This window comes from Gracilinanus agilis, chromosome 1, assembly GCF_016433145.1.
Source record: "Gracilinanus agilis isolate LMUSP501 chromosome 1, AgileGrace, whole genome shotgun sequence".
NCBI lineage: Eukaryota > Metazoa > Chordata > Mammalia > Didelphimorphia > Didelphidae > Gracilinanus > Gracilinanus agilis.
In genome coordinates, this window is record NC_058130.1 from 751,789,602 (window position 1) to 751,809,621 (window position 20,020).

The 20,020-nt window shown below is 43.1% G+C and overlaps 1 protein-coding gene across 2 annotated transcripts; it reads right to left on the reverse strand.

Annotated features, from left to right (window-relative positions):
- Nucleotides 1–1,598: 1,598 nt before the first annotated feature.
- Nucleotides 1,599–17,973, reverse strand: DDX55 (DEAD-box helicase 55). 2 transcript variants are annotated; one of them, XM_044673140.1, is made up of 15 exons: nt 17,851–17,973; nt 15,764–15,814; nt 15,576–15,662; nt 14,619–14,710; nt 14,259–14,321; nt 13,603–13,752; nt 13,154–13,343; nt 10,647–10,729; nt 9,308–9,439; nt 7,576–7,668; nt 6,053–6,167; nt 4,316–4,484; nt 3,258–3,550; nt 2,655–2,732; nt 1,599–2,156 (listed from the first exon to the last, which is right to left on the reverse strand). In XM_044673140.1, the coding sequence occupies exons 1-15, from the start codon at nt 17,956–17,958 to the stop codon at nt 2,061–2,063; spliced, it is 1,800 nt and encodes a 599-aa protein (XP_044529075.1). In that variant the 5' UTR covers nt 17,959–17,973; the 3' UTR covers nt 1,599–2,060. The 2 variants fall into 2 exon arrangements, with proteins under 2 accessions (XP_044529075.1, XP_044529068.1); XM_044673133.1 differs by lacking the exon at nt 1,599–2,156 and having other exon boundaries at nt 2,244–2,732.
- Between the last annotated feature and the right edge of the window lie 2,047 nt (nt 17,974–20,020).

A 20,020-nucleotide genomic window follows, 5' to 3' on the forward strand; every position in this document is an offset into this window, starting at 1 on the left:
TTCAGGAACCTGTGATTTTATCAATCAACAAACTAGGAGGCACAGCAGGGAGTGTTGAACCTAGTCAGGAAGACCAGAGTTTAGATCCAGCTGTGAGCATTTTTGATAGACCCATGGCAAGTCACGTAACCTATCTGCCTCTGTACTCCAGAAATTCTCAAAGGAAGTCAAAGTCCTCATTTAAAGATGAATGAGGGGGCAGCTAGGTGGCTCAGTGGATTGAGAGCCAGGCCTAGAGTTGAGAGATCCTGGGTGCAAATCTGGCCTTAAATACTTTTTAGCTGTGTGACCCTGGGCAAGTCACTTAACTCCCATTGTCCAACCCTTACTTCTCTTCTGTCTTGAAACCAATACACAGCATTGACTCTAAGGTAAGGGTTTAAAAAAAAAAATGAATAAGTAAGCTATATAAAATAGCACCTACCTGCCAAGGGTGTTGTGAAGATCAAATCAGACAGTGTTTGTGAAATAATCTGCAGAGCTTAAGGCTTTACATAAATGTTGTGTTTAATAATTCCCCCAAATAGAAACCAAACTCCGGAACTTAAGATAGTATGACCTGACTCTGTAATCTTTAGACTCTCCACAAAGCACTGCCACTGCCTCTATGAGGATTGAATGCTGTAAACTCCATGCAGAAGAAACTATTTTTTGTAGCCACTAGCATTCATTCTTTGCTTCTGGAGTAAGAAGCCTTCAGGAATGAACACTTGAGTTCTGTTACTGAGGACGACATGACTTTCTTTTAAATCAAGGGTTCTTAAGCTCTTTTGTGTTGTGAACCCTTTTCAGAATGTTTTGTCATGCATAAAATACATAAAGGATTACAAAGGATATCAGTTACGGTGAAAGTTAGTAAAATACTTTTTTTTTTAAAGTTCACAAATTCTACATTAAGTATTCCTGTAAAAACTGAAGCTTGAAAGTTATTTTGGGTAAAATTACTAACTTTTCGTAGTACTGAAAATGTTTAATATGTTACAAAGAAATAAATGTCAAAAAGCAAGCCAACAAGGCCCAATTTATCTATGACTCTGTCAATACAAACCATTCAGGTAGTGCAGTGCATAAAGCGCCGGGCCTGGAGTGAGGAAGACTCATCTTCATGAATTTAAATCCAGCTTCAGAAGCTTTTTAGCTGTGTGACCTTGGGGAAGCCATGTGACTGTTTCAGTTTCCATATCTGTCAAATGAGCTAAAAGAAATGACAAACCACTCCAGTATCTTTGCCAAGAAAAACCCAAATAGAATCATGAATAGTTGGACACTTCTGAAGGTCAACAATACAAAAAAATCAAGTACCCCTAAATAATATCCCCTGGGAAACGTGGTTCACCTTTTCTATTTTCTATAAATATCCATTCACCTTCTAAATAGCACCTTCTGAATGATTCCCCAAAAGTTGGGGAAAAAAAATCACTCCATATAGGCTCTACAACATGAATCAGGAGAATTTCCAAAAGAGGTCAAATTCCTGATTAAAATAGTTATAGAAAAACTACATAATTTAAACAATTAAGTGTTGGTTCTATTATCTTTATTTCTTTTCCTTTTTTTTAACCCTTACCTTCTGTCTTAGAATCAATACTGTGTATTAGTTCCAAGGCAGAACAGTAAGGGTTAAACCATGGAATTGACTTGCCCAGGGTCACACAGCTAGGAAGTGTCTGAAGCCCTATTTGAACATACGTCTCCCTTCTAGGCCTGGTTCTCAATCCACTGAGCCATTCAGCTGCCCCCCCCCCCCCCCCTATCTTTATTTCTTAAACTAGCTCCAAGAAAGCTGTAGAAAAAATAAATTTCAACACTCATTTACACAACAAAAATGTTGTTTGTTCCCCTCAGTCTGAATGAGAAGTCAGAGGCAGAAATTGCTCCTTGGGTTTGTGGTTCTCTCTTGAGCAGAATGAGATAGTGGGTTCTGCACAGATGTCAGCCAAAATCTCCCACCTGAGGCATAACCAGAGCAGGTGGGCCTTGTCCCCCAGGAGTGTGAAGTTACTTCACCAAGCCCTTCCTTGAACTTTTAATACTGCCCTTCAGACATGGCCCTCCTTGGGTCAGCCGTCGTCACCTTCCAGATCCAAGGACTCCAAATCCTTGCCCTGCCCTTTGCTGCTTGCCAACAACTTCTTCTCAAACTCCTCTTCACTCATTTTGCCCTTTTTCAGCTTTTTCAAGAGTCTCGTGTCATTGAGNGGCCTGGTTCTCAATCCACTGAGCCATTCAGCTGCCCCCCCCCCCCCAATTATCTTTATTTCTTAAACTAGCTCCAAGAAAGCTGTAGAAAAAATAAATTTCAACACTCATTTACACAACAAAAATGTTGTTTGTTCCCCTCAGTCTGAATGAGAAGTCAGAGGCAGAAATTGCTCCTTGGGTTTGTGGTTCTCTCTTGAGCAGAATGAGATAGTGGGTTCTGCACAGATGTCAGCCAAAATCTCCCACCTGAGGCATAACCAGAGCAGGTGGGCCTTGTCCCCCAGGAGTGTGAAGTTACTTCACCAAGCCCTTCCTTGAACTTTTAATACTGCCCTTCAGACATGGCCCTCCTTGGGTCAGCCGTCGTCACCTTCCAGATCCAAGGACTCCAAATCCTTGCCCTGCCCTTTGCTGCTTGCCAACAACTTCTTCTCAAACTCCTCTTCACTCATTTTGCCCTTTTTCAGCTTTTTCAAGAGTCTCGTGTCATTGAGCAGCTCCTGCATGTCTTCATCTTCAATATCTAGATCCTATAAGCAGAAGGAACCAGGGCTGGTTAGTTAAAATTTCTGGAAATCGAAATGCAATGTATGGTCAAAGGGCTCACTTTTTAAAAGCTCATGGATGCCTCGTTTGGCATGACATAGACACTTTTGGTGCTACTCCACTACAAGTCATTACTGCACACACACATCCCCCCCCATACACCTAAAACCCTTCATTTTAACAAAGAAACAGTGGACATGATGTTCCATTAACAACCTGCCTTTTTTCCCCATTGAGGAAAGGAAGGAAATTTCCTTATCCACCTTTTAAAACTAACACTGGTCTCAATGAAGAAATAATTTTTTCAGATATATATGCATGCCCCTTTTGTCTGGCTGACCACAAAAATTATAATGACTAGAAGCCAGTCACCAGAATGTAAAAGTGGTAAAAGTTTTGAGTCCAAATGACTTTTCTGTTTTAAGGTCTCTCGTGAATACAATTTGTATTTGCTCAGAGATTTGAAGTAGAATTTACATGAGTCTTAACCAAAAGAAAGCATTCTATACCTCTTCTCTTTTCCTCTTTTCATTCATTTTTTTCTTCTTTTCCTTCTTGGCTTTCTGCTTTGACCAGGCTTTGTTCTTGATAAATTTCTTTCTCCCTTCACTTTCTTTTTTTTCTTTTCTTTGTTGCTCAAGAAATTTCTGTCTTTGTTTTTCTCTGTTTTTGTCTTTAAATGCAATGGTATCTGTATCGATAGCAACAGGCACAAAATTTGGAAACTGTTTTCCCCTCAGTTCTGGCATCTTGGGCATCCGGAGCAGGGCAAAACCTCGAGCAAGACTAGCAAAATCTAGGTCTAAATCATTTAAAAAGCAGCATTAGTCAAAATCAGGAAAAAACAAACAAAAAACCCAACTTCTTGTCTTGTACTTTGATGGCATTAATTTTTTTATACTTTTTAGAAATTACTAAAATCTGTGTCAGTTTTAAATTTTTTTTTAAATGCTTATTTTCTGTGTTAGTATCAACTCAGACAGAAGAGCAAAGGTTATGAGGTTAAGTGACTTGCCCAGGGTCACAGAGCTAGGAAATGTCTTCGGACAGATCTGAACCCAGGTCCTCCTGACTCGGGTTTAGTGTTCTGTTCCACAACACCACAAGTTTAAGAAAATTCAGTGACCAGTTACTTTTCTTTTTCATGAGGAAGCTGGGGTAGCAGTGGCTAGAGCGTGGAGCTGAGAGTCAGGAAGACGAAAGCTTAAATATGACCAAAGACTCTTAACTAACTGTATGGTGACATGGCAAAGCACTTGACCTCTGCCTCAGTTTTCTCAACTGTAAAATGAGGGTGTTAACAGCAGCTACTTCACAAGACTTGTGAGGATCAAATAAGATAATATTTGTAAAGAACTTAGCACAGTGCCTGAAACGTAGTAGCTACTGATTACACGCTACTGTTGTCACTGTCTTTGTTGTTATTGCGGCCTATTTATACCTGAAGCCCAGGAATGTCTTCCTAATAACACCCAAAGTATCTACACAGACATGCGGAGCAGCAACAATTGGAAGAATATTCCGTGTGTGGGGCGGGAGCAAAAAGAAGGCAATGGCAGCAGTTCACCTTTTAATCGGAAGATGAGATTACATTCGTGCTTTGCGTAGGCCTGGACACAAGATACAAAAGCTTTCATCCCCTTCTCAAACACTGCTCTGTCTGCCAGAGCCAGTGACTTCAGCTGGGGGAGAAGATCAGCTGGGTTTTTCTGCGGCTTCATCTCCTGCAGGGGACACTGCCAAAAGCACAACCTTCATTAGTGGGCTCAAATACACACACACACACACACACACACACACACGCGCACACGCACACACGCACACACGCACACACGCACACCCCACCCCAAGTGGCCACTAGTCAACTCTGGGGAACACATGGCCAGTGGATCACAGACTTTAGACTGAAGGGGGCGCAGGCCATCTAGTCTAAATCCTTCCTTTTATTTTGTAAATGTGCAGAGCACCATTCCTTTATTATTTTTTAAAGCCCTCACCTTCCTTTTTAGAATCAATACTATGTATTGGCTCCAAGGCAGAAGAGTGGTAAGGGTAAGGGCTAGGCAATGGGGGTGAAGTGACTTGCCCAGGGTCCCACAGCTGGGAAGTGTCTGTGGCTAGATTTGAACCCAGGACCTCCCATCTCCAGGTCTGGCTCTCAGTCACTTATTCACCTAGCCGCCCATCCTCCCCCCATTTCTATATTTTTTGAAGTTAACATTTTTTCCCTCTCTTCCTCCTACTACCCTCTACTTAAAAAAAAAAAAAAAAAAAAGCCTGAAAAGCATGGATAATTAAGCCAAAAAAATTCCTCCACTGCTCATGCCTAGTTGGACAGAGTGTCTTGTCCTGTGTGTTCAGTCCTGACCTCTCTGCCAGGAGGAGTGGCCCCCTCATTATACATGAGGACACCTGGGACCTGCCCAAGCAGAATTCACATTCATGTTCCTTAGACGATGTTCTATGTCTTATGGCCTTCTGCACAAAGGCACCGGCTGTTCTCCGGGCCTTCCCCCCCCCCCCCCCATATCTGGAGTTTCTCTCCTTTGCTCCTGCTCTTCCTGTCTGGAATGTTCCTTCTGCGCCCACTCTCTTTCTCCCTTCCTGAACTCTGCCCACTCTTTAAAGCCTAATCCAAAGATCCCTGTCACCCTCCCACTCCAGGAAGCCTGTCCTGACCCCGTAGGCAGTGACCTTCCCCCCACACCCTCCAGAACTCTCCTGGTGCTCTGCTTTTTTTCTGTGGGATGCTACATGATTTTGTCCTGAGGCTGTGTCTGTGGTCTGTTCCCCAAATGGAATGACTGAGCTTAGTGGAGACCAGGCAGTCCATCATGATAGAACCAACAACTCAGACCCAGAAGGAACCTCAGAGTTCATCAAGGCCAACTCCTTCATTTTACAGATGAGGAAACAGTCTGCGGTGATGGGACTTGCCTCAGTTGGGGCAGAACGTGAGCCCAGGTCTTCTGAATGCAAGTTCAGCACTTGACCCTCTATGCCATCCATTTCAATGGAGTCTCAATCACCTCTTGAGTGTTTCCTTTTCTCAACACTGTCACTAAGGATTGTAAGTTTGGGCCAGAAAGATGCCTTTGTGATATTTAGTCCAACTCCCTCATTTTACAGAACTGAAGGGCTCGAAAGAGGCTTTGCCAAAGTCCCCTCCAGCTTGTTGAGGCAGGGCCAAGGTCGAGGGCTGAGCCCTCACACTCCCAATCCTGAGCTCTTTCCTCCCCACCTCTGTCACCTGTCCCACCACTGAGTGTTATAGGAGCCCAACAAAAAAGGGCAGACAACTTACTTTTTGGTTAATGGAGAGAAAATTGACATAGGACTCTTCCATGGGAAGCAAGAACACGAGTGCACTGCCAGTGTGCCCGATCCGGGCTGTGCGTCCACAGCGATGCACAAAGGCACTGGGGAGGAGAGGGGAAGAGTCAGCCAGCAGATCCAAAAGAAGACAAGATAGATGAGGATACAGTAAGGCAAGAAAAGCTGTCTGACGACAGCCCCTAATCACGGTTCCAAAGACAAGCAGGGGAAGGAGGGAGGCACGCCGGGGACAGACACAACTAGGATGAAAGGAAAGAGAGGGCTCCTCACACAGCAAGAACAAGCCTTTCATGGGGTGGAGTGGGGCAGAGGTCCAAGCCTGGAGACAAGGACTCATGCTGAGAGGGAGCTAAAAAAAGGTTGAATTCTATGTTCTGTATGTACCAGTGTGAAAAAAGTCACTGCAAACAATAAGGTAAATTGGTGAAGGCCATTTTCCCATGAGTCAAAAGGGAAATTCCATGGATCAGGCCACATTTAGATCTCATACACAACTAACAGAAACAACATAGCATTGTGAATAAAGGTAGGAACCTGAAGGCAGGAGAACCTAAGTTCAAATACCTGACACTCATTAACTGTGGGACTGTGGGCTGATTTATTCCTGGTGAAAGCACTTCTCTAAAGATGGATTACAATCAGCATCAGGGTTAGGAATTTTTTTTTTTTTTTAATAAAAACCTTTAACTTCTGCCTTAGAATCAATACTATATATTGGTTTCAAGGCAGAAGAGTGGTAAGGGCTAGTGACTTGCCCAGGGTCACACAGCCAGGAAGTGTCTGAGGCCAAATTTGAACCCAGGACCTCCCATCTTCTAGGCCTGACTCTCAATCCATAGAGCCACCCAGCTGCCCCTAGAAGTAACTCTTAAGACAGGTCAAGGGCTAGTCAATTGGGGTTAAGTGACTTGCCCGGGTCCAGGTCACAAAGCTAGTAAGTATCTGAGGCCAGATTTAAACCTAGGACCTTTATAAACCCATACTTTCTGTCTTAGAATCAATACTGTGTATTGGTTCCAAGGAAGAAGAGTGGTAAGAGCTAGGCAATGGGAGATTAAGGAACTTGCCCAGAGGAAGTGTCTGAGGCCAGATTTGAACCCAGGACCTCCTGTTTCTAGGCCTGGCTCTCAATCCACTGAGCTAAGCAGCTGCCCCCTCAGGGATGGGAATTCTGACAGTAATAGTTCACAGATCCTTGGCATACATGGGACAGGGATAAGGAATAGATCTGTGAGTGCAGAGTGAAGGGAACACTTCTGAATGGCCAAACTTCCTTTACCTACACAAGTCTCTGCTATTTATAGTCTCTGAGTTGCCTGGAGGCCCTGAGAGGTCAGTGTGTTCAGGAGGCAGGCTTGAATCTAGGGCTCCCCAACTCTGAGGTCAGCCTTCTAGCCACTCCGTCACTGCCTATCTTGACAAACAACAATTTTTAAAAAGTAACATTTTCACCAAAGAGTATGCTTACAAACAGAAAAAAACATGTTGTACCTTGCATTGCTAGGTGGGTCATACTGCAAAACCCAATTTACTTCAGGAATGTCTATTCCCCGGGCCATCACATCAGTGCACACTAAAATACCACTGAAAATTGAAAAAGGAAAGTATTTATTATGATTAAAATCCACCTACAGCTTCATTATCACCAAATAGGGCTTAATGAGCATTTATTATACAAGAAACTGTGTTAAGAACATGCTAATGAAACATGTCAGTCCATCAGTTGAGGAATGGCTAGACAAATTGTGACATACGATTATGATGGAACACTACTGTATCATAAGAAATGATAAACAAACTGATTTTTTAAAAAAAGTTGTAAAGAACTATATGAGATAACCAATAGTGAAATGAGTAGAACCAAAAGAACACCATACACAGCCAGAAAACTAATAGTAGAAGAATAAACTAAGAATATTCCCTCCAGAAAGTGAAGAGAAAGATAAAACATGAAAGATTTTATTTATATGAACATGTTGGCCTCCATGTTGATGGCCTATGCAATGATGGGAGAGTGTGGGGAGAAGTTGGGACAGAAGAAGAGGATGGGATCTATTATGCAGATATGCAGAAAAGAAAGTTAAACATAAGAATCCTGTGATTTCACTTGTGTAATAAATATCTTTTTTTTCTTTATATATGGAAAAGCTTATTTGGATTTGTAAACATTTGGAACATCAATAATAAAAATAATTAATTAATTAATTAAAAAAGAAACAAACATTTGTTAGACTTGTAAAATGGGCCTAAAAGCAAACTGAATAGCAAAAATGTTCTTATTCAGAAGAGAAGCCCATACACAAGATCTTTCGAGCTCATCATACAAACAGTGTATATAGTAGCAGGGATAAATTCTAATTTTGGGGGGGGGAGGTTGGGGTTGGGAAGTGTTCCTCTGAATATCTTAAGGCCCTGACAAAATTTCAATGCACTCAATAGCCCAAAATCTGATCAAAACATCCCACTCCTGTTGGAAATGTGGATCAAGGACAAAATTTCCACATGAAAAATCAATAAAGTGAAAAATGTCATCCCTCTATAGCAAGGGTCGGCAATGTATGGCTCTTTCTGCAGGAGCCATAAAGTCCATTTTTTTTCAGGCGCTGTTACAGGAGCTGCACTGTGAGCACTGTACGGCTCTCACGAAATTATATTTTTAAAAATGTGGCATTTATGGCTCTCATGGCCAAAAAGGTTGCCGACCCCTGCTCTATAGTCTAGATGTACATGTATCATCTCAAGGGATCAAATACAGTATGCATAAGGTTTTTAGCAAAAACTTTTACTGACCTTACTTGGGAAATCCAACTGCTTTACCTACCCCATGGCATGTAACCGACTTCAACCAGGTGTCAAGCCTCAATGAATGAGTGTAGCCCAACACATTGATGGCTGATCATGCAATTTAACAGCTTACCTCTGCTCCTATAGTCATTCAGAACCAAGGAGTGACATCTTCCTTCCTCCAATTAAAAAGTCCTGTACAATATGTGGCGGTACCCTCAGGCCCAAAATGTCAACTATTTTTAAATGTCCAATTTGTAGGAAATCTGAGAGAATTTCTAGAACTGCCCTGTGGGCAGGCACATTGAGAATACATTTTGCTATCTGTCATCAGTGAATGGGATCTGGTAACAGAATGTTCCTTTTCCATCATGACTTTGATGTTCTGTACCATTTCTGCCCCTAGGAGTGAGAGAGATCTTTCAGGGAGCAAACCTACCTTTGTAGTTTGCGAAACTCCATGAATATCTTATTGCGTTTGTATTTCATCTTCCCATGAATGCACATGATTTTTACATTCTTAATGAGGGCCTCAAGAGCCTTTCCATAATATTCCACACAAGCACACGTACTATAGGGAGTGAAAAAAAAAAAGAACCATCTAAAATTTCAACATTTATCTGTGTTCTAGACTCTGAAATATAACTGGCAAGGGATGAAAGAAGCTAAGGGATTAACCTGCCCATACTTATTCTTCAAGCTTAAAATATTCAACATAAATAAGAGACAAAGGATATAGAAACAGAAAAAGGATACTTCCCAATGATGAGGAAGTGACAAATACAACTTAGGCCCCAATAATGATCTGCAGAACCTGGCCTCTTGAAGCAAGAGTTTAAGTCCTAATTCTGAGGGCCTTATGACAAAGAATGTTGTCCACCTCCAGAGAAAGTACTGTTGGGGTTGGAATGCAGATGAGAGCATGCAATTTTTTTTGTTAATTTGCATTTTTGTTTTGGGATTTTGGTTTTATATGACTGTTCCCTTACAAAGATGAACAATACAGAAATATGTTTTGCAAGATAAAAAATAAAATACATTTAAAGTTTTAAAAAAAGAGTTCAAATCCTTTGGTGACAAATTTATTTTGAACGAGTTAAATACTAAGGTTCTGGTCTGTAAGCAGGGGAATCTCATTATCTTCTAGTCAAAGTCCCTAACCTCTAAATGGGAGGATACCTAAACTGCAATGCTAACTCACCATCGCCATCAAAATAATACCTTATTATGAGCACATATACTTTTTGAAGCACTCTCCCAAACATTGTCATCTGATTTTTTCCCAATAATATTAAGAGAGAGAACAAGTATTAATATCTTCATTTTATTCATGAGGAAACTAAGGCCCTTAAGCTCCCATGGCCAATATGTTGGCAAAGCCAGGGACATGAATCAAGTCTCCCAAATCAGATACTCATCTGGCTTTTTTCCCCTCTTCCACCAAAACACTCCTTTACAGAGGATTAATTGACTATGCGATAAAAAAAACCATTGCTCTCAACCTCCAGAAAACAATGCACTTTGGTGACAGGATGTGATGAAGAAACATACATAATATACTTTCATAACCACAACTGGATTTGAGCCAAGAGAAAAAAGGCAAGAGATGCACAAACTTTTCCACAGCTTCCATTTTGAAACCAGGGTCAATACTGTTGCAGAGAGAATCCAAAGAGACTGGAGCCTGGTAACACCTATTCATGTATTCTGTACCTAGAATAATTATTATCTGGATTATTGTATGGATTTTCCCCAATCCTAAGGGAGCCCCCAAATACCTGAAGAACACCAAGTGTTTTTCCTGTTTGTGATTTCGGAGAAAATGCACAAGTTGATTAAATTTCTCATCTGCTTTGCATACCTGCATAATAATAAAGGAAAGAAAAGCAAAAAAGTATAAAAAATAAATGAAAAATAAAAACAAAGACCACTTTGTACATGGTACAGTGGAAAAAGTCTCAACTGTGGAGTCAAGATATCAAAGGACAAATATTGCTGGACCTTGTCTGTCAATAGTGGGCCCTTTTGTCCCTTTGGGCTTCTATTTCCTTATTTGTAAAACCTACCTCACAGGGCTATTGTGAGGAAAGGGCTTTGAAAACCTTGAAAAACTATAAAAATGTGGAGTTAACTTTTACAACATGTTCTCTATTGTACTTTTCAGTCCCAGAAAATAAGTTCTAAAGGAATCAATCTACCCATTCACTGGATACTTTGGCTGGAATGTTAGCCATTTCCTTAGCAGCACAGACCAGGAGGCTACCATTGTTGGCCAACGTCAAATTCTCCAGCTTCCAGATATAGCTGCATCAAATTTTTAATGAATCTCTCAAAAAAAAAAAAAAAAGGTGTGTGAAGTCTCCTACATAATAGGATTAACGTCTCAGCACAGGAAGGGTCCTCAGAGAACACTGTCTCATCTACCTCATCCCTGACTCAAGAATCACCTTCCCAACAACCCCAGTTGGCCTTTGCTTGAAAGGCCTCCCTCCTAAACAGGGGAATCTACCTACTCATGCCCTTAAATGGTGCCCATGCTAATTTTAGATCGTTCTGATGGAGAGAAAGCTCCTCCTAACAACAAACATCCATTTGCCTCATAGAAACGCCATTCCCTTGTTCCTAGCTCTGCTGTCGGGGGTCAAGGAAAACAAGTATTACCCCGCTTCATACAACAGGACTTCAAATACTACAAGCCAAATAGGAATGGGGAATACTTTGATGTTGAGAAGGTGCAAAGAATTTGAAATTCTCTATATATCATGTATATCATATTCCCTTTACTGCCTCCCCCATCTCCACTAAAATACTAACTCTTTAAGAGCAGGAAAATATACACCTGGCAAATATTTGGTGAACAAATGGATAAATGAATAAGTAAGTAAGATGCAAAAGCATCTGAAAAGCAGAAGAGTGAGCATGCATCTCTAGAGAAGGCCAAAAGGGGGAGCTGCAGGATCCAAATTAAAAGTGTTTGGGAAGAACAGCATCTTTCTGACCTACAGATCTAATTTCCCCAAAACATTTTTCCTGTCTAGTGTGAAGACAGAATTAACTCTCCCTTTGTCTATTTTAAGTTAATCAAATCAAGAACTCAGAAGTGCGCCTACTTAGCACCATTAAGTAAGAGAGTTCATAAGTCACTAACTAGTGAGAGCTCACACCAACAAAGGCCACTGCCCCCTCACCTCCCACCCAGAGGCAGTGCTAGGCCCTGCCCTAGAAAGGCTGCAATTGGTTCCTGTGAAGAGGCAGAGACAGGAAGTGATGTGGAAAAGGGGGTATAAAAGGTCAAGCCCAAGGACTGATTCATTCATTCTGCCTTGGTGAGAATGGCTGAAGGGAGACTCTTAGAGGAAGTCAATTTTTCCTAGACTTGTCCTTGACTGGAGCTTTCTGCTCTGGAGAAACTTGCTGGGTGAGTGACTCAGGCTGAAGGAAGGGGCTTGCATTGGTGGATTTCTGGCTGAAGACACCACTGGGACTTCCATGTGGAGATCAGGACTTGAAGGAGCCCTTGCTGGGGGGCTGAGCTGGATTTCACCAGATCAGCACTTAGGCTGGTAGGCCACACAATTCTCTACCTCCTCCCTATATTTCCCACTTTAATATCTCTATCTTGTTGTAACTAAAGCTGCTAACAGTGTTTCTGACTTAAGGGTTAATGTTTTATGAATGGTGACCACAATATCACTTTTGTAACTCTCATATTTAGTCAAACCTAATTTTAAAGCTTACACTAGTCAGGAAGCTAAAACTTATGGGAAAGGAAACTAAATCCTAGCTATCCCCAGAGGCCAGACCCATATTCAAAATACTATTTATGCCGCTAACCAGAACATTTAAAATATCACTTAAAGATTCCTTTACAGACTACAGACGAGAAGTCAGGTCTTTTTTCCCCCAGAATGTGTGGGATTTTCTACTTTTGCTTCAAGTGAGCACATATTCAGGGGCAAGGATTTCATTTAGAAACAGGCTTTCAGACACCAATGGTTAATGAATGAACTGCCTTGTACCTAGTAGGCACACAATAAAAAAAATACTGGCTGAATGAGTCAAAGAACACATTATCTACTTCAAAGAGTTATTAGGTTCTCAGTTCTTTAGCAAAGCAGTCTAAACAATGGCAACAGGTACTAAATTGCAGATTTTATTTTCCAGGGTATAATAAGCCAATTCAGTAACATATATTCTCTGTCACTCCTGAGTTCCTAGAACATTTCCAAGAAAAGCCAAACGTCTCTGCTGGGAGGTGCCCTTTACAAGCCTAGCAGCTACTCACCATGTAGTAGTTTTCCAGGCGGCTGGGAGTCTTCTGAGTGCTAGTGGCTGCCACCCCTTTCTCTTTCACTGAAATTCGGACAGGATTCCGAAGACCAGCTCTCACCAGGTTCTCAACCTCTTGAGTTTGAGTGGCAGAAAAGAGGCCTGTTCTCCTCTGCTTTGGCAAAAATTCCAGAATGGTATTTATACTGGAAATAATAAGACAAAAAAGTAAGCACCCACTTAAGTGGCAGTAATCCTTTGGAAAGAGCCACAGATGCTTTAAGAAACGTTTTTTTAAAATTCAATTCAAGGAGAGAAAGGAAGAGTTGAGACCAAAGTTTCACAAAGTATCAAGCAATGCCAAGAACCTTAATCCTGATATAGTTTTAAAGTGACCTGGGGCCTTAGCCAAAATCATCAGAAAAAAAATGAAGGCGAACTTATGAGTTGCTCTGTTCAAAATACCTGGCTTCAAACCCCATGTCCAGAAGTCGATCTGCTTCATCCAATACCAGAACGTCAAGGGACTTCACACAATTTGCCAAATCCAGCCCTTCTGCCTTTCTCCTGAACATGTCCTCCAAGCGGCCTGGAGTGGCAACTATGATGTTCCCACTTTGGAAAGAAAAAGAAACGGGGCTCTCTCTCTTTATTTCAGCAGTATTCATCACCATGACCAAAGACTCAAAAGAGTTTTAGATGTCCAAATATTAACTGAAGGCCCAATTAAAAAGAATGCTCCATCTAAGATTCACTATCAAACAAAACATAACCAAAGGGAAAACTGTACCTCCAACATGGTTGACTCTACAGGGCCAGAGAAGGAAAACAAAGTGAAAAGAGGACGGAAGGGAAGGGGAATTAAAGTCCTCCTCTCTTTTCACCTCCATAATCCTGAGAGGGGACTCATCTTCAAGGCCTTACAGAAAGGTGTCAAAATAAAAAATGAAAAGGGAAACTGGTCTGGGGATAAAATCCCTAAGATGGAAAGGGAGTAGGGAAGAGGCAAGCTGGGCCACAGCAGAGGGAGCACTCAAGACTCCTGCAACAAATCTGGCAGCACCTTATCTTATGTGGAGGCTATGACTTAAAAGACAAGGATATAAATGAGGTAAACTTACCCTTGTTCTTTGAACCTCTCAACATCTTCACCTGGGTTCCTACCACCAATTAAAAGAATCTGGCTAAAACAAAAAACAAGACTCTCAACAAATCAGGCAAAATAACAATCTGTGCTTAATTAAAAATGTAAGTTCAGGGGGCAGCTAGGTAGCTCAGTGGATTGAGAGCCAGGCCTAGAGCCAGAGGTCCTGGGTTCAAAGCTGGCCTCAGACACTTCCTAGCTGTGGGACCCTAGACAAGTCACCTAACCTCCACTGCCTAGCCCTTACTGCTCTTCTGCCTTAGAATCAATACACAGTATTGCTTCTAAGACAGAAGGTAAGGGTTTAAAAAAAACAAAACGTGTAAGTACAACTTACCTAAATTGTGGGAAGTGCTTAGAAAAATGTAATAGTACTTCATTGATCTGGATAGCAAGTTCTCTCGTGGGTGTGATGATGATAGCTCCAACCTACAAGATAGGAAATGCTTTGATGACTTCACATGTTGGACAATATGGCATTAATACTATTGACATGTCTTGTAGCATTTTGAAGTTGTAAAGCATTTAATAAGCATGTTACCCCAATCCTCATGACAACCATGTAGGGTAAGGGCCACAGTTTGGAACATGCCCCTTTTATAGAAGAGAAAATGGATGTTAAATGACTCACCAGGATCACCCAACTAGTGAAAGTCTAGATTAGGTCTTCCCATATTGCTCATAACTATATTACCAATGCTCAGTATCAAGTCTTCTCACACATCAGTCAAAATTCATGCTAAAGGGGCAGCAGCGAGGTGGCCAGGCCTCAAGGTGGGAGGTTCTAGGTTCAAACCTGGCCTCAGCTAGCTATGTGACCCTGGGCAAGTCACTCAACCCCCACTGCCTAACCCTTACCCCTCTTCTGCCTTGAAACTAATAAAAAAATATTGATTCTAAGGCAGAAGGTAAGGGTTTTTGTTTATTTTTTAAATTTTTCACACTAAAGGAAACTACAGTAATGGGGAAACTCACAAGGACCATAAAATAGACACCACTACTTCAAGTGACTGCCTATGACCCATATTTTTCCATGCACTCTCATTTTTAGGCTTCCTATATTCTATGCAACTTAATTCAATGAGACTTACTAAGCTGCTATGTGAAGAACACAATGCTGGACATTTAGAGAAAAAACAAAATTCCTCCAAGCCACAGAAAGCACAAAATAATACAAAGAGTGCATTAGAGAAGACCAAGCTGAGAGCTATGTGAGGACATAACACACCTTGGGCAGCAAGGACAATGTCTAAGTTAAGAAGTGATGGTGACCAATGATACGGGATCATTTTACCTGCATTTTTTTTAACTTCTCTTCCCTCTTCAGCAAAATTTGCAAGATGGGAATAACAAAGGCCAGTGTTTTGCCACTACCTGTGACCTAAATAGAGAACAAAGAAGTTTGAGTTTCTTTAATCAAAGGTTTTTCCTTATTGTAAAAAACCTGAATAAAAGTGGACAGTGATTTTAAAGTTTACTCACAGCTTCTGCAGCGATGTCTTTGTTTTTCATAAATAGAGGGATGGTTGCAGACTAGAGAAAAGGAAGAAAGGGAAATATTAAACACCTAGAGCCTTAGAAGTGGAAAAGAGGATTTCAAAATCACCTCATCCAACTTCATTTTACACATGAGGAAAATTAAGCTGGAGAGCTAACAAGGGTCCCACCTAAGGTCACAGAGAGGTGAAGTCATCCATCTGCCAGTCAATCAGTAAGGACCAGTCACTATGGTTGGGCATGGGAGTGTTTCTACTGTGCCAGTAAACCTTTCTCCTTCCCAAAGAAACTTAAGTCATGAAGGAGCTGGGAATGCCCCAAGTGTCTATCATCTTTGAAAGAGCTAAGGATCCCTCTCCAGCTCTACTTGCCATCTTCCAGACTGTTAACTACACAGAGGCAAGAGAGAGCCGAATAAGATGGGTAGTTGTGGGTCTGCCACTAAGTCACATGTCACTTCGATTTTTCTGGACCTCAGTTCTAAAATATCAAATCTGTAAAATGAGGGGATTGGATTAAAAACCCTTCTAGTTCTAACATCCTATGAGAGTAATTAACGAAGTTTATAATTTTAGACTGTCACCTCCCCCTGCAGACCTCAGTTTCCTCATTTGTAAAATGAGGAGGGAATGATTCATAAAGCATTAGAGCTGAAGAAACTAAGAAGTTCCTTCTAAATAGAAAGAACCTTAGAGATACAGAATATAAAACCACAGATTATCCATCACTCTCTTCTCCTTTATACTCTCTCCTCTCTAGGTTTTGGTGACATTGCTCTCTCCTGGTTCTTCTCAAATGATCAAATGAGGTATCTGTAAATTGGTGAACAAGATACCCGACACATAGTAGGTACTAAATAAATAAATGCTTGTTCCCTTCTCTGCTCCCCCCCTTCCCTTTTTCTCCCCCACCTAATCTGATCAGTTCTCAGTCTCCTTTGCTGGCTTTTCATCCAGGTCATGCTCACTGTAGGAGTGTACCGCTGGGTTCTGTCCTGGGCCTTCTGGACTAACTTCTCCTGGTGATCTCATCAATTCTTCTAGATTCAATTATCATCTCTATGCTCACAATTCTCAAATCTATTTTATCCAGCCTTAACTTTTCTGTTGACTTCCTGACTTGTTTCTCCAACTGTCTCTTGGACATCTAAACTGGACTGGATAGCCTGAAGACATATTAAATCCAACACATCTAAAACCAAACTCTTTTTATGTTTCCTTCTTCTTTATTATTCTCATGGACATCACCTTCCTCCCCAGGCCTATTATTATCTAGGGATCAGACTCAGCTTGTCACTCTCTCTGATCAGCAAATCTGAACAGCTGCCAAGTCCTGTTTCTACAATGGGAATATCTCTTGTCTACTGTTATAGTGTATTACAATTTATCATATAATATTCCTAACCTCTGCTGGGTACCCTCTTCCTTTTGTCCCTAGGGTCACTCCCCATGGTCTGAGGGGGCAGGATGTGAGAGCTCTTTCGTGGCCCCCTTTGAGGAGGGAGAACGGAATCCACCTCTTCATTTCCCACCCCACTGCCTTATTGGGCCATCGCACCCAGTTTCAAACACCTTAGGACTAGACAGGACTTTATCGGGAGTCACTGACAAACCCCGTAAAACGTTTCCAAACGCCTTCCTCTACCGAGAGGAAAGTTAAAGTCCAGAGAAGGAGTGATTTGTGCTCGACCACCCAGGTGTCTCTGGCCTGCCCGCCTGAAAGGCCACGAAGCCACACGCGTGAGAAGACACGGTTCCAGGGGTGAGGGAGGACACTCGCCCAAGTACCCGCTTTATTTCCGGGGCCACAACTGTGAGTTCCCCCCTTACCCAGAGGGTCCCGGCTCGGATCGGGGGAAGGGAGTGGACACAGTAAAGAGGAGGGCGCCTTCCCGGCCCTCCAAGCTACCCTACGCGGCACCTCTACTCGGCGCTGGGGGGGACTGCGCGGCCCGAGGGCTCCAGGAAGGGGACACCCGGCGTCCCCTACAGAGCTTTTTTCCTGGTTTTTCCTGGCCTCTGCTCCTCCGGATGACCCCCTAGCCTTTCCCTTCTCTCCTTGGCCCCACAGACCTGCACCGGCGTCATATAGGGGAAGCCGAGCTCACGCAGCGCCGCCAGCACTCGCGGGTGCAGAGGAACCGGCAGCGTCTCCCAGGCGCCTTCCGTCACGTGCTCCATCCCGGCACCGCAGAACCAGGGAGCTCGGCCTCGGAGACCACTCTGCCCCGCTACCCACCACGGTCCGGAGAGTGTACGCTTCCGGAGGGTGTGCGCCTTCGAACGGCCCGGAGGCCAACGACGCCCAGAGACAGAAGGTTCCTGGGGCGGAGCGTAACCGTGCGCCCGCGCAGAGCCGCCACGGCTGCTGGCAGGGTGAACAGGCTGGAGCGGAAGCACGAGGTCCGAGGTAGGCCCCACCCCCAGCCTCGGCGCCCCGCCCCTATCCTAGGCTCTCGGCCGGGGCGTTAAAGTGCCAGCCTCCCGGTAAGGTGCAGCTAACGAAAAAAAGCCCTCCCCACTGTAGTTCTTGGATTTAATCGGGAAGTGACCAGAAGTTAACTCTGCCGCTCAATTCCTCAGAGCTCATCCCCAGGGCAAGTTCACGTCTTGCCTAGGATACTAAATCTGCTCTATGCCCTTCGGCGGCTCAGCCTCAGCTTCCTCTTCAGTAAAATGGGTCAATAACAGCCCCTGCTTTACGCTCCCTCCCCCCGAGTCACCACGGAAAGCATTCAGCAACCCTTAAAGCTCTGTAGGAAAGCTAGCCCTTATCTTTACCCTCTCCGTGCTCCAGACTTAAGGGGTAAACCTAAGCGGCCCATCAATAGAAGAGCGTTTTCTCTGCTTACAAGCCCAAGTGGAAACTAAAATCCAACCCCACCAGCATTTATTAAGAGAACCAAAAAGGAAACACTCTGGGAAAGGGAAGTAGTGAAGAGGAGAGCCGGGGTGGGGACAGAGCACCTGGGTCTGAATGAACCCGTGAGAAAGACCTTCAACAAAAGAGCTCTTGGCGGATTCTCAGCGCGGCAAAGAATCCGGGTTCAGCCAGTCAAGCCTGTTCCCGATTTGGGCCGAAGGCTGCCTGTGGGAGGGAAATCCCTCTGCATCCCAAAGCAGGTAATCCTCCTGTCCCAAAGTTTTCGGTGATCTCTTAGAAGTCGGAATTCCCATCAATGGAACCGCAGATCGCAGCCTACACACTTGCTAGTCCTAGTCCCTATATCCACCCAGGTGCTAGGTTTGAGGGTGGGTTACCCCAGACCCTTTGGGGTCAGTTCCAATGGAACATCGACACAAGGTTCATTCCTTGCTCTCACCAAGCCCAGCCTATCCGTCTCGTCCATGCATCCTTTGGTACCTTGCATTATGCTCACGTTCACCAAAACCATTCCAAGAGCCTCAGTCCCTCAATTATTCCCATTTACCTACAATCTCTCTTGGCTGACTGGCTGCTTCCCTGCTGCCAACAAATGTGCCTGTCTCCCCTAGCTTCAAAAACCCCTCACTGGATCCATCTCTCCCCCCCCCCCCCCCCCATTCTTTTCTCCCTCTTCTGCCCTTTGTAGCTAAACTTCTAGACATCTACAGCAGGAGCCTCGACTTTCTCTCCTTACTCTTAACCATTTACAATTCGATCATTCCTCTGAAACTGCTTTCTCCAGTTACTGTTAGTATCCAAAACCAAAGACGATTTCTCAATCCCTATTTAGACCTCTTGGTACTGACATCGTCAATAAGCCTCCCCTCTCTCTCTAATGTTCTTTTCTGAGTTATTTGGGATACTATTTTCTCCTGGTTCTCTTATCAGAACACTCCCTCTCTCCTTTATAAGGTTCCTCATCCAGGTCACCCTACCGACCATCAGTGTCCTACTGGGCTCTATCCTGGGCCCTTGTTCTGTACTTTCACTTAAATCTCATTAGTTCTGTGATTCAATGATCCAATGCTGATGATTCTCAAATCTGCTTATCCAGGTGTTCTCTCACATTTCCAATTGCCTGTAGATATCTTAAACTCATTAAAAAAAAAACCCTAAAGTTATTTCTCCAAAATTCCACCCCTCAAAACTCTCCTGTAACTGTCAAAAGCACCACCTCCACTCTCCCAGTCTCCCAGGATTGAAACCTGGTGTAATCCTTGCCTCCTCCCCCTCATGACCATATCCATCTGTTACTAAGGCCTATCAATTTTTCCCTTGTAGCATCTGTCAAAGACACCCCCTTTGCTCCTGATACTT

Excerpts from the sequence above, each read along its gene's own strand:
- DDX55 (XM_044673140.1), bottom strand. The coding sequence starts at position 17,958 with ATGGAGCACGTGACGGAAGGCGCCTGGGAGACGCTGCCGGTTCCTCTG. Across the intron at positions 13,344-13,602 it reads GACATGGGGTTTGAAGCCAG|TATAAATACCATTCTGGAAT; the intron begins GTATTTTGAACA and ends TATTATTTCCAG. Across the intron at positions 10,730-13,153 it reads GCCTGGAAAACTACTACATG|GTATGCAAAGCAGATGAGAA; the intron begins GTGAGTAGCTGC and ends ATTATTATGCAG.